Here is a 12,234-nt window from a genome sequence, read left to right as displayed (position 1 = left end):
GCTTGCATGATCTAGTAATTTGATATTCTCGTTAGTTAAGTATTTTAGTTAGTAAAGGGTTACTATGTATACCATGGCATTCATTCAGTTGTCAAAAGAATTAGAATATGGGAACATATTTTACTGAACAGTAAAATTACCCTGGATACACATTAAATGTTGGTGGTTCAGAGGATTCTTTTGAGATCTTGAGTGCCTTTAGGTTTATTACCATAAAAAGGTTAATTTCTATTTAATAAAATGCTCAATTTAATAAAATGTGACCTGGGGCAGCTTTAGGGAAAATAACATTTTTCTTAATGATTATTTTAAACCAGGTGACGATTAAGACTTCCTTTCCGCAAATACTTGGACAGGTAAGAGAGACCCCTGTTTGGTTATTGATTGCCTTGTGAATGGGTACTGTAAGGCAGCGGTGGCAGACCTCTGTAAAGGGCCAGAGGGTAAATACCAGCAGACCCCCCTATGGCGTCTGGCCGCGGCCGGCACCCCTGCAGCTGCTGCTGCCGCCTCCTCCCTTCCTCTTCTTCCTTCCATGTTCGTGAAACCTAAACTCCGTTCTCGGCACACGGGCCACACTGGCCACCCTGGCTTTAAGGGGTGCTCTCATGTGTGAGACTTCCTAGGGCTGATTCCTGATTCCCAAACAAGTTCATGTGCTTGGCTAAATGGATGTCATAGTAAGATTTCATGTTGCTCATATGTTATAATTCATAGCCTAATAAAATCTGTAGACTCCATCATCTAAATGAACATTTTCAGAGAACTTCTAATTTTATACATGCTCAGTTTATAAAAGGTGGGAAGTAAATTATATTCAATAGACATGCTGAAAAATAGTTTAAATTTATTTGGAGAGTGTCTTTCTATAATTCATAGGTAAATAGTGTTACAAAAATAATTTATCAAGTAGCGGAACTGCTATATTATGATTCAACATCATTATAATTTACAGAATTGTACAATAGATAATACTGATTTGTCAGAGAAGTTATATAACTTTAAAATTCATTAACATTTTTATTGTGCCTTTTATTACTTTCACTTTATTTATTTGTCATGTTTTGCAATCATGGCATAGCAGAATATTTTTAATTTAAATCATTTAATCCTATAATGATAATAAAACTTACAAGTCAAAATTAAATTAGAAACTTTTTTACTAATATTTGCAATATCTCACTTGATCCTCACAACCACCTGATGAGAACTAGATTGTAAGTATTGTTACATTTGTGAACATTAGAAAATTATAAGTTAAGTGTAAACATTTTGTGCTACATTAGAAAGAGAAGATTAAATGTTAGTATAAGTTGGAACATAGCCTCATGGAGAATTGTAATAAGTAAAATGTTAAGGGATCAATTATTACGACAATTTATCTCTTGGAATCCATGCTATTGTACTTTTAGTATGTTCAAAAGGCATGTTACTGTGCATGGAGGTGTGGGCCGAGGACATAACATACTGTATTCTCATATCATTCTGGTGCCTCATAATTTAGGTTAGTGACAAAGAAGAGTCTAGTCAGTTCAGTACTCGATAGTCGAGCATAATCACATGTGCATCAGAGAAGGACAGACTAGCCCTGGCCAGGGTGGCGCAGTTGGCTGGGTGTTGTCTGTATACTGAAAGGTGGTTGGTTCAGTTCTTGGTCAGGGCACCTGCAACAAGTAAGTCACTTGCTTGTGTGTGATGTTTTTAATTGTGCAAGTTACTCGCACTCCCTGTGCCTCAGTTTCACCTCTAACATTGGGATAAGCACAACCTCAGAGGGTTCGCGGGAGGAGAGCATGAAATAATGCATACAAGATGCCGAATACCACGCCTGAAATATAGTAAATGTTCAGTGAACGTGCCTTATAAAAAAGTGTGCAGTGCTTATGACTCAGTTGTATATTTTCCTTATCATGCCTTTGATGAGAAATTCAGATACCATGTTTCTAGCGTACTCTATATTATTAACGTTTATTTTACTTAGAGTCTGATACCCATTACTGGGAACACCTTTGTGGCCATGTCATGAGAGAGATAAAGTGAAGAACAGCAGTTTTATTTCATGTGAAAGGACGCCTGTGTTAGCCTGACGATTTAGAAGTTGTCCTTGGTTTGTCTGTTTTCTAGGTCGTTAGGTTTCACGGTGGAGCTCTTCCTGCTTACGTTGTATCGAGCATCCTTCTTGCTTATGGAGGACAGTTACACTCTCTCTTCTCAGCAGGTGAGAATCTTATCTTCCTTTCCCCCTCTCCCGTCTCTCCTCCTCCCCCCTCCTTCCTCCCTCCCCCCTCTCTCCTCCTTCACCCTCCCTCCTCCCTCCCCCCTCTCTCCTCCTCCCCTCTCCCTCCTCCCTCCTTCTGCGCTTCATTACTACTTTTTTTTTTATCTTTTGTGTGGCTAAGGAAGACAGATCAACTTCTTGATAATTTATAACTCACCTCTCCCACGTTTACAGGGATTTGAGATCCTCTAAGTTTTAAAAGATACCAAGACACATCTTCCCTGTTTTCTCCACTTTATACCCTTGTGCCTGAAATGTCTTCCCTCTGTTCCGAGGACCTCTCACTTGGTAGAGGCTTATTGGCAGGGATCTTGTTCTCCATCCCATTCCTGGTACCCAGCGTAGTGTCAGGCACATAGCAGGCGCTCAGTGTAACGTTTGAGCTGTATCAACTATTAATTGGGTCCTGGCACATTGAATGGAATAATTGAGAGTGTAATGTTTCAAAGGTACCAGTATGTGCAGGGTAACAGAAGATGATCAAGTGCCAGATTAGCAACAGAGCAGAGCACCTGATACTGCGGGTGCCGGGGCCAGGGCGAGCGCAGACCAGCGAGCTTAGAAAGGACAGCATTACGAGCTTAGAAAGGACAGCATTACGGCAGCGGCAGGCTGCGGACAGGTGCGCTGGGTCTCAGCAGGGGACAGGCGGGGAGGCTAACGCACTAACCTTGCTTCCACCCCTTCTCCTATCTGCCAGTGCCTCTCATTCACTGAACCTACTTGGAAGCCAGTCCATGAAAGTCAGCTTCCCAAAATTCAGAGCAAAGTAGAGTAGAGGCTGGATCTGGAGAGGCACATATAGAACATATATAGCATATAGGACAGACCTCCACAGAGAATAGCCATTAGAACAATTCCCAGGAGACTCACCTTTGTAAGGTCCTTACAAAACTTGTTGTGTTTGGACAGTCATCAAGGGAGGCAAGAGAGAGGAAAAGAGGACAGGGCCAAAATACATAAAAGCGGTCAAAAATCTCCATTATTCCCATTTCGCCAAGCCCTTCCACAGCGACTCTTTCCCTTTCAGTAGCTTGTTACACTTCCCAGTCTGCCTCCAAGTGTTTGTTTTAACCTGGTGTAGTTACATTCCAGGGAGAGAGCAGCAACGTTCGCTGCTCCGCCCAGGTCTAGAGGTTATTTGGGGAATATGACATCACCATACTTGAATGTAAATATTTTTAGAAAGTTTGAAAGAGATGTCTCATCCTTCTGAGTTTTAAGTGACTTGATAGTTGATTCTCAAACATACAGAATTTATACCTAGAGAGTTCATAGAGGCCTCAGAGATGCGTATTGGTTAGTTTAGAGCAGTGGTTCCCAACCTTGGCTGCACATTAGAATCACCTGGGAATCTTTTTAAAATCCTGATGTCTGGGCCTCATCCTCCGGAAATTCTGTTTCTTTGTTATGGGGTGGGGCCACAACATTAGTAACAAAGAAACAGACTTTCCGGAGGATGAGGCCCAGACATCAGGATTTTAAAAAGATTCCCAGGTGATTCTAATGCGCAGCCAAGGTTGAGAACCACTGATCTAGAGGATTTACATATGGGATTATGTCTCAAGCCAGTTACAGAAGTAATTCTGAACCAAGGATGTTTATCAAAAATGACCGTGGGCCGTGCTCACTGGAATGACTATGCGTAGAGAAAGAGAGATGATTGCAGTGGTAATGAGGGCGTGGAGAAACAGGCGTTCCTGCACTGCGGGTGGGAATGTGAAGGGTGTGTGCAGACCTGGCTTCTCTGCCCGAGGGCGTGTGCTCTCACCGACAGTGCGGGAGGGAGCGTGTCCCCCCTGTAACTGCTGTGAATTCTTCACCACCTGTAATGTCTTCCAATCCTCAGGTCATTGCTTGGAGTATGCTACGATGTTGGATAAAGAAGCCAAACCGTACAAAGTGGATCCTTTTGTAATTATGATTAAGTTTCTGTTGGGGTAAGTCTTGTTACCTGTGGTAATGATTTTAATTTCGTATTGTATATAAAGCATTATGTTTGTCTCCATTGATGGAATATACCTTTTCATACAAATGTGGCAATTGACTTGTTCTGGTAAGCGGGATTTTTCTCTTAGACAAAGGCCTGGTAAGTATATCAACATTTACTTTAATAGTATAATCATTTCAAAAGTAAAGGCCTGTAAATACACCAGGCCTTTAACATTTGTGGAGGGATGAATATGATCTTTGAATAGCCCAGATCATGAGTAAATCATTGTAGGTTACGGATGAGATGGTGCCAGATTGCTTTATCTTACTTCCCATACAAAGTATATTGTAGATCTCTCTACCCTACCTAACATTCTGCTCTTAATTTATACAAATTTGGTTTTTGCTTAAGAACCATTGCTTAGATCTTTTTTCTTCTGTCATTCAAACTAGCTATTGGCTTTCTAACATTAAAAAACACACACATACACCACTTATGATTTCACTAGAGGCCTGGTGCACAAATTCGTGCACAGGTGGGGTCTGGCCTGTTCGGCCTGCCCACCCTGATCAGGGCAATCGGGCCGGGCTGGCTGGAGGGAGGGGATGTGGTAGGTTGGCCAGCTGGCCCCGCCCCCTGGCCGAACTCCCGGTCCAGCGGACAATTTGCATATTAGCCTTTTATTATATAGGATTATAAGGAACAGTAGAGAGCAGTAATGCTGCACTGAGAATCATGGCTCAGATCCTTGGAGATCAGTAGACTCACTGGGAAGATAAATGACTTCACGTGTGTTTTTTAGTATAATTACAAATTCAGTATCATGGCAATGTGGGGACTCTAGTGAATGGTCACACACCGCCCATATTGGATCCTTGAATGTCAGGTGATGGTTTTTATTTTTTTGCTTTTACTTGTCTGTCCTCTTTTATCCACAGGTATAAGTGGTTTAAGGAAATATGGGATGTCTTACTCTTACCAGAGTTAGACATCATCGTCTTGACCAGTCAGAGCATGTGTTTCCCCCTGGTCTCCTTGATTCTCTTTCTGTTTGGAACGTGCACTGCCTACTGGGGTGGCCTGCTCTCGTCCACAGCCGTGAGGCTCCTGTCCTCACTGTGGCTCGCCTTGAAGAGGTAAAGAATGAACGAGTGAACGCTTCCTCATTGCTCCTGATTAAGAAGAAAGCTGTATTCTGATGAGGAGCCTTAAGATTAACGTGCTTTCATTAGACTGTACTTTCTCAGGAAGATGTTATAACTAGCAAAATGCGGATTCATGTTGAAAGTGGTGTCATTGTCAAAGATAATTTTATCTTTGCAAGTTATTTGATGTTTACCTTATTGCTTGGGTTAATAAAAAACGTTAGGCAGATTGCACAAGTATTTTTAAATTTCACTGTTATAACTTGCTCTAAGGAGGAAGTGTTTCTGGCAGTGCATTTGCTATGCTCACTTCTGGTCAGACCTGAGGGCAAGAGACTCCAGCACTAGACTTGGGCTCAGATGAGATGAAGTGTGTACGAGCTCCAATAGCATTGCCTGTGGCTTTATTCTAGGCCCACAGACATCATTTGAAGTTACAGGTAGGCTTTCCTAATAAACCGCTGACCTGGTTTCCTCCGCCACTCCTCTCACCACACACATCACGTGACTCACTGCCCCTGAGGGCAGTGTGGGGTGATGCTTCTTCCTTCCTCCCCCATCACGTGTGTGAGAGACCTTGAGACTTTAAGAAATAGAAAGCTGTTTCTCCACCTCTCCAGATCCGACACGTCTGGCGCAGGGCCTGTAATTATTGATTACCTTTAGCAACATTTTCCTCTTCCTTAGTACAAATGTCGGCCATACTGAATCTAAATGGAAGAGGAGCTGTCACGGTATATTACAAAATTTACGATCAAATATGTGTCACCCCTTGCCTGTATTAAAAAATAGCTTACACTATTAACCTTATGGCACTTGCATGTTAAGCAGGAAAGCCTGGCGGAGTACGGTCCTGGCTTCTTGTGCGTGATTGTGTAAATACCTGAGGAGATTTTTCTTGTTTTCCCAGGCCCTCTGAGCTTCCTAAAGACATCAAGATGCTCTCACCAGACTTGCCCCTGTTGACGGTTGTTTTGATCATAATTAGTTGGGCGACTTGTGGAGCATTTGCCATACTTCTTACTTATCTTTACTATGTGTTTAAGGTATGTCAGATCCATAACGTCCAGGTGGCTGGGCTTGGTCTCAGGCAGGCGTAGACTTTCCTGTATGTGTTGTTAGCAAAAACTTTAATTGCCACTGCAGTAATTTTATGTTGTACAACAGGTTTAAGTGTAAAGGTTTTTAACATCTTGGTTACTTAAAATATATAGTTAACTATAAAACTGAAATTATTCATCTGAGTTGAGTTAGTTAAAAAAATGGGGCGGGGTGGGAGGGGAAAAGATACAATCTGTTTCAAATTGCTTCCTGCTCTTGCAAGTAACCTTAACTTCTACAAAACATTTCACACCTCCCTCTGAACCGGGGTTATACACAAAACAAAACATTATGTCAGTAGGAGCGAGCTTTCAGTCATGCTGAAATCATGCATAATGTTACATATGTTGCTGAAGAATCAGAGGACAATGATAAAAATAATTTGCTGATAATTCTACCGGGGAAGTAAAAGACACTTTCAGGAAAGCTGATAGCTTTGCAGGAAATTATACACTGCATACTCTCCACATCTTATGTAGAGATGGTTGACACCAGAATAGATAATATTTTTTTTCTTTTTGTAAACAAAGGTTCATTTGCATCTGCTTTTAACACTAATACATGCAAATACATGCACATTATAAATTATTTTCATCAGAAAAAAACTAGAACTATTCTGATTTTAAATATAATATTTTGAGTTTTTTTTATTAAATCTTTATTGTTCAGGTTACATTTGTTCCTCTTCCCTCCCCCCCCCATAACTCCCCTCCTCCCAGTTCCCGCCCCACCCTCCGCCCTCACTCCCCACCCACTGTCCTCATCCATAGGTGCACGATTTTTGTCCAGTCTCTTCCCGCATCTCCCATTCCCCTTTCCCCCCCCAAGAATAGTCAGTCCATTCCCTTTCTATGTCCCTGATTCATTATAATCACCAGTTCATTCTGTACATCAGATTATTTATTCACTTGATTCTTAGATTCACTTGTTGATAGATGCATGTTTGTTGTTCACAATTTGTATCTTTACCTTTTTCTTCTTCTTCCTCTTCTTAAAGGATACCTTTCAGCATTTCATATAATACTGGTTTGGTGGTGATGAACTCCTTTAGCTTTTCCTTATCTGTGAAGCTCTTTATCTGACCTTCAATTCTGAATGATAGCTTTGCTGGATAAAGTAATCTTGGTTGTAGGTTCTTGCTATTCATCACTTTGAATATTTCTTGCCATTCCCTTCTGGCCTGTAAAGTTTCTGTTGAGAAATCAGCTGACAGTCGTATGGGTACTCCCTTGTAGGTAATTGAGTCTCTTTCTCTTGCTGCTTTTAAGATTCTCTCTTTGTCTTTTGCTCTTGGCATTTTAATTATGATGTGTCTTGGTGTGGTCCTCTTTGGATTCCTTTTGTTTGGGGTTCTCTGCGCTTCTTGGACCTGTAAGTCCATTTCTTTCACCAGGTGGGGGAAGTTTTCTGCCATTATTTCTTCAAATAGGTTTTCAATATCTTGCTGTCTCTCATCTTCTGGCACCCCAATAATTCTGATGTTTGTACACTTGAAGCTGTCCCAGAGGCTCCTTACACTATCTTCTTATTTTCGGATTCTTTTTTCATTTTGCTTTTCCGGTTGGGTGTTTTTTGCTTCTTCGCATTTCAAATCTTTGACTTGATTCTTGCGCTCCTCTGGTCTGCTGTTGGGCGTCTGTATAATATTCTTTATTTCAGTCAGTGTATGCTTAATTTCTAGTTGGTTCTTTATCACAACATCGAGGGTCTCATTAGATTTCGTGAGGCTCTCATCAAGTTTATTGGCAGCTTCTAGCACATTATTGCAAGCCCTCAAAATTGCATTTTTTAGCTCTATATCCTCCATTTCTGTCATGTTTTTTTGTCTCCGCATTTTTTATGCTTTCTTGGTGCACCCCCTTGTGGTCTTTGTGCACAGTCTTCTTCTAGTTGAGCCTTGATTGTTGTAGTTAATACTAGAGGGATTTGACCACCAGGCCAACTGGCTGTGAGAATCACCTGTGTCTGCCTTGGGCAAACTTCTGTCCTCTGGAGAGGTGCTAACCTAGCCTTTGCCTGAGGCTATCTGGCAAATGGCTCTGCGCAGGGCTTGGGCGGGGCTGGTCGCATGGGATCAACAGGGTGGGTGGAGGGAGCAGTTATGGCTGCTCTCAGTCCCGTTCCCAGAGGCTCTGCTTCTTCGAACCCCAGCAACCGCTGCAAACCTCAGAGAGAAAGCTGCCCTCACGTTCCAACTGATGCCAGACAATCCTGCTTCTCCCGTTTGAGTCTGAGTCCCTAGAGACTCGCCCAGATCTGGAGCTCAGAGTCTGAGACTCCCTCCTGATTGAAAACGACAACCGCACCCTCAGCCACCAGCCCGCTTTGCACGCGCACCGCCGCACCTTTATATTTTCCACACTGCGCCTCCTCTGAGCCTCAGTATGCTGTTGTCTTTCCTTCTAGTTGAAGAGTCTCTCCTCAGCCAGCCTTCCTGTGGTTCTGGGTGATGTCCGTTCCGTCTTTTAGTTGTATTTTTGAAGTGGTTGTTTGCGGCAGTAATCTCCGGTGTTTTCCTATGCCGCCATTTCCAATATTTTGAGTTTTTAATTGAATATTTTAAACAACTAACCCAGTAAGCAAAACTTTCTCAAATACTTAAGCATGGGAGAGGACAATGAGGGGAAAAGGGGACATATGTAATACTTTCAACAATAAAGAATTTTTAAAAATACTTAAGCAAATCTAGTAAATTAAACTTACAGACATTATCGGATTCTTATAAACATTTCACCACCAAATATAACTGAGTTCAGATTTTCAAAGATTTGGAATATATAAAACATGTTACGCTTTATACTGTGCTGAATATAATCAGATGTTTTATTCACAAGACACTTTAAGTTGCTTCAGTAAGGCATTTAAACAGAGGCCCCTGAATTTAAGAGGTGTAACAATATATCCTGGCCCCGGCATACTCTGGAAGTTTGTATTATTTTGTTTGTTTTTTAATCCATGGTAGCAAGCAAGTATAGTTATTATTTATCTTTTCTAAAAGAATACTTTTAAATGTTTAAATGAATTTTTAATCTTTTAGATTTTTTTTTTAAATTTTAGATTACAGTGCTTTTCAGTTTTGATATAAACAAAAAGTAAAATTAAATGATCATTTCTTTTTCCTAGATTGTTCATCTGCAAGCCAGTGTAACAAATTTTAAAAATAGCCAAACTGTGGTAAGTTTTATTTTCAAAACTCTACATCACTTTAATATGAAAGAACATGGGAAATTTTTAAAGTTTAGGTTGTTTTTTTAATATTGGGATTTCACACTGTTTAAATGGTCTTATAAATTTAAGTAATTTTATGAAAAGTGAACCTAATGGCCCAACTGGTATGGCTCAATGGTTGAGCACTGACCTATGAATCAGGAGGTCACGGTTCGATTCCCGGTCAGGGCACATGCCCAGGTTGCGGGCTCAATCCCCACTGGGGGACATGCAGAAGGCAGCCAATCAATGATTCTCTCGTATCATTGATGTTTCTCTCTCTCTCTCCCTCTCCCTTCCTCTTAGAATCAATAAAAATATTTTTTTTAAAAAGTGAACCCTAGTGAATATTAAAATAGACTTGGATTGTGTAAGTTTAATTTATCAGTATTTATCATTTTTGTTATTACAAACTATATTTTAAATTTTATTTTAAGTAATTACTTAGGAAATATATTCTCAACAGTGGAAACGGCAAAGCAAAGGAATAAAAGTTCCATAACTGATAACCTCTTTACAACGAGGTAATTTCAGTATTTTGTACCCATTTGGTGACAGACAGATGCATCTATTTATTTAGCTATTAAGTAGTTGAATAGGCTTCTACATAAAGTAAGCTTACATTTTACCGAACATCTTGCTGTTTTTCCCTGATTGCTTTACAGAATCCGAAACACTCGCGGAGGAGTGACAAGAGGTGCAGTCAGCACAAGGACGCGGCGGCCCACCTGCCTCGCCTGTCCGCGAGCGAGGCCGAGGACAGCCTGCGAATGCACACCACCGTGGCCACCCTGCTGGCCTGGGTGGTGCTGCTCTGCGTGCCCTCGCTCATCTACTGGTTCAAGAACCTGCGGTATGTGCTGCTTACGAACCATAATGGATGGGTTCAGACATAAATGACCCTCAGGAGTGGAGGCTGTCGAGCCCCTGGAACTCATGTTCAGTACAGTCACATTTCCTCCTTTCCGTGAGAACATAAACTTTGGGGAAATAAACCTCCCCAAAACCTGTCCCCAAAAGAGGAAATGGTCTCCTTTAACCTTCTCTGATCTAGGCATGTGAAAATATGCTTTACTTTGTTGCTTTAAGGTATTCATAATGCTAGTACTCTATGTATTTTTCAATTCATGGTCAATTTTATGTTTTCTTAAATTTGGGGGAAAGAAAAATCCTTCCATTTAAAAACATTTAGAAATAATGAAAGAAGTGTGTATTTTTCTAACATGGCCCAAACATTGAATTGAATTAATGATCACCTATCTTACTAATGAAAACCATCATTTGCTTTGCTACCTTGATAAGTGTCCTAGGTCAGTAAGAATCTGAAATGTCCTCTAAGATATTTCTCGAATATTTAGTTATTGATAAATTGTTTCAAAAAAATAGGCTACCGATCTAAGTAATAATTGAACCTCTATTCAATATAGTTTTCAGAAATTATATAAAACTTTTAGATTTATCTAAATACTAGAAATACTGTTTTTTAATTGATAGAACCAAAGTAAGTGTGATAAATTAAATTACAGGTTACCAGATGTTAACCTCCTTCCTTTGTCCATCCTTTTAGTCAAAGATCAGATTTTTATTCACATGTTTGGGGAGAGTTATTGAAGGAGCACAAATTTATGATTCGGAAAGGCTACAGATATTTCACTGTGAATAAATGCAAGAAATGAGAATTTGAATTTTAAAAAGATAAGGAACAGTTACTTTATATAAACCTTTATTTCACCTTTTTAATAGAGCAGCCTTAATAAATTTTCAGTAATTTGTTTTATAAAATTTTTATTTATTTTTTTCTTTGAATTTTTTTAATTTTTTTTTTAATTTTTTAAATTAAATCTTTATTATTCAGATTATCACAGTTGTTCCTGTTTTTTCCCCCCATAGCTCCCCTCCACCCGGTTCCCACCCCACCCTCTGCCCCATCCTCATCCGTAGGTGTACGATTTTTGTCCAGTCTCTTCTTGCACCCCCCCATCCCTTTCCCCCTCGAGAATAGTCAGTCCACTCCCTTTCTATGCCCCTGATTCTATTATATTCACCAGTTTATTCTGTTCATCAGATTATTTATTCACTTGATTTTTAGATTCACTTGTTGATAGATGTATATTTGTTGTTCATAATTTGTATCTTTACCCTTTTCTTCTTCTTCCTCTTCTTAAAGGATACCTTTCAGCATTTCGTATAATACTGGTTTGGTGGTGATGAACTCCTTTAGCTTTTCCTTATCTGTGAAGCTCTTTATCTGACCTTCAATTCTGAATGATAGCTTTGCTGGATAAAGTAATCTTGGTTGTAGGTTCTTGGTATTCATCACTTTGAATATTTCTTGCCACTCCCTTCTGGCCTGCATAGTTTCTGTTGAGAAATCAGCTGACAGTCGTATGGGTACTCCCTTGTAGGTAACTGACTTCCTTTCCCTTGCTGCTTTTAAGATTCTCTCTTTGTCTTTTGCTCTTGGCATCTTAATTATGATGTGTCTTGGTGTGGTCCTCTTTGGATTCCTTTTTTGGGGGTTCTCTGCACTTCCTGGACTTGTAAGTCTATTTCTTTCACCAGGTAGGGGA

At 40.3% G+C, this 12,234-nt stretch overlaps 1 protein-coding gene across 1 annotated transcript in view; it reads left to right on the top strand.

Moving 5' to 3' along the window:
* Window positions 1-12,234, top strand: part of PGAP1 (post-GPI attachment to proteins inositol deacylase 1) — a 56,561-nt gene that overhangs the window by 33,127 nt on the left and 11,200 nt on the right. The window contains exons 19-25 of the mRNA XM_070421746.1: window positions 318-356; window positions 2,125-2,218; window positions 4,128-4,218; window positions 5,150-5,347; window positions 6,267-6,402; window positions 9,581-9,631; window positions 10,330-10,517. Of these exons, the coding sequence (XP_070277847.1) occupies window positions 318-356; window positions 2,125-2,218; window positions 4,128-4,218; window positions 5,150-5,347; window positions 6,267-6,402; window positions 9,581-9,631; window positions 10,330-10,517 (797 nt within the window). The remainder of the gene's footprint in view (window positions 1-317; window positions 357-2,124; window positions 2,219-4,127; window positions 4,219-5,149; window positions 5,348-6,266; window positions 6,403-9,580; window positions 9,632-10,329; window positions 10,518-12,234) is intronic.

This window comes from Myotis yumanensis, unplaced genomic scaffold (assembly GCF_028538775.1).
Source record: "Myotis yumanensis isolate MYYU_CA2020_CCGP unplaced genomic scaffold, mMyoYum1.0.hap1 SCAF_8, whole genome shotgun sequence".
NCBI lineage: Eukaryota > Metazoa > Chordata > Mammalia > Chiroptera > Vespertilionidae > Myotis > Myotis yumanensis.
This window is presented reverse-complemented; position numbering and strand designations above follow the sequence as displayed.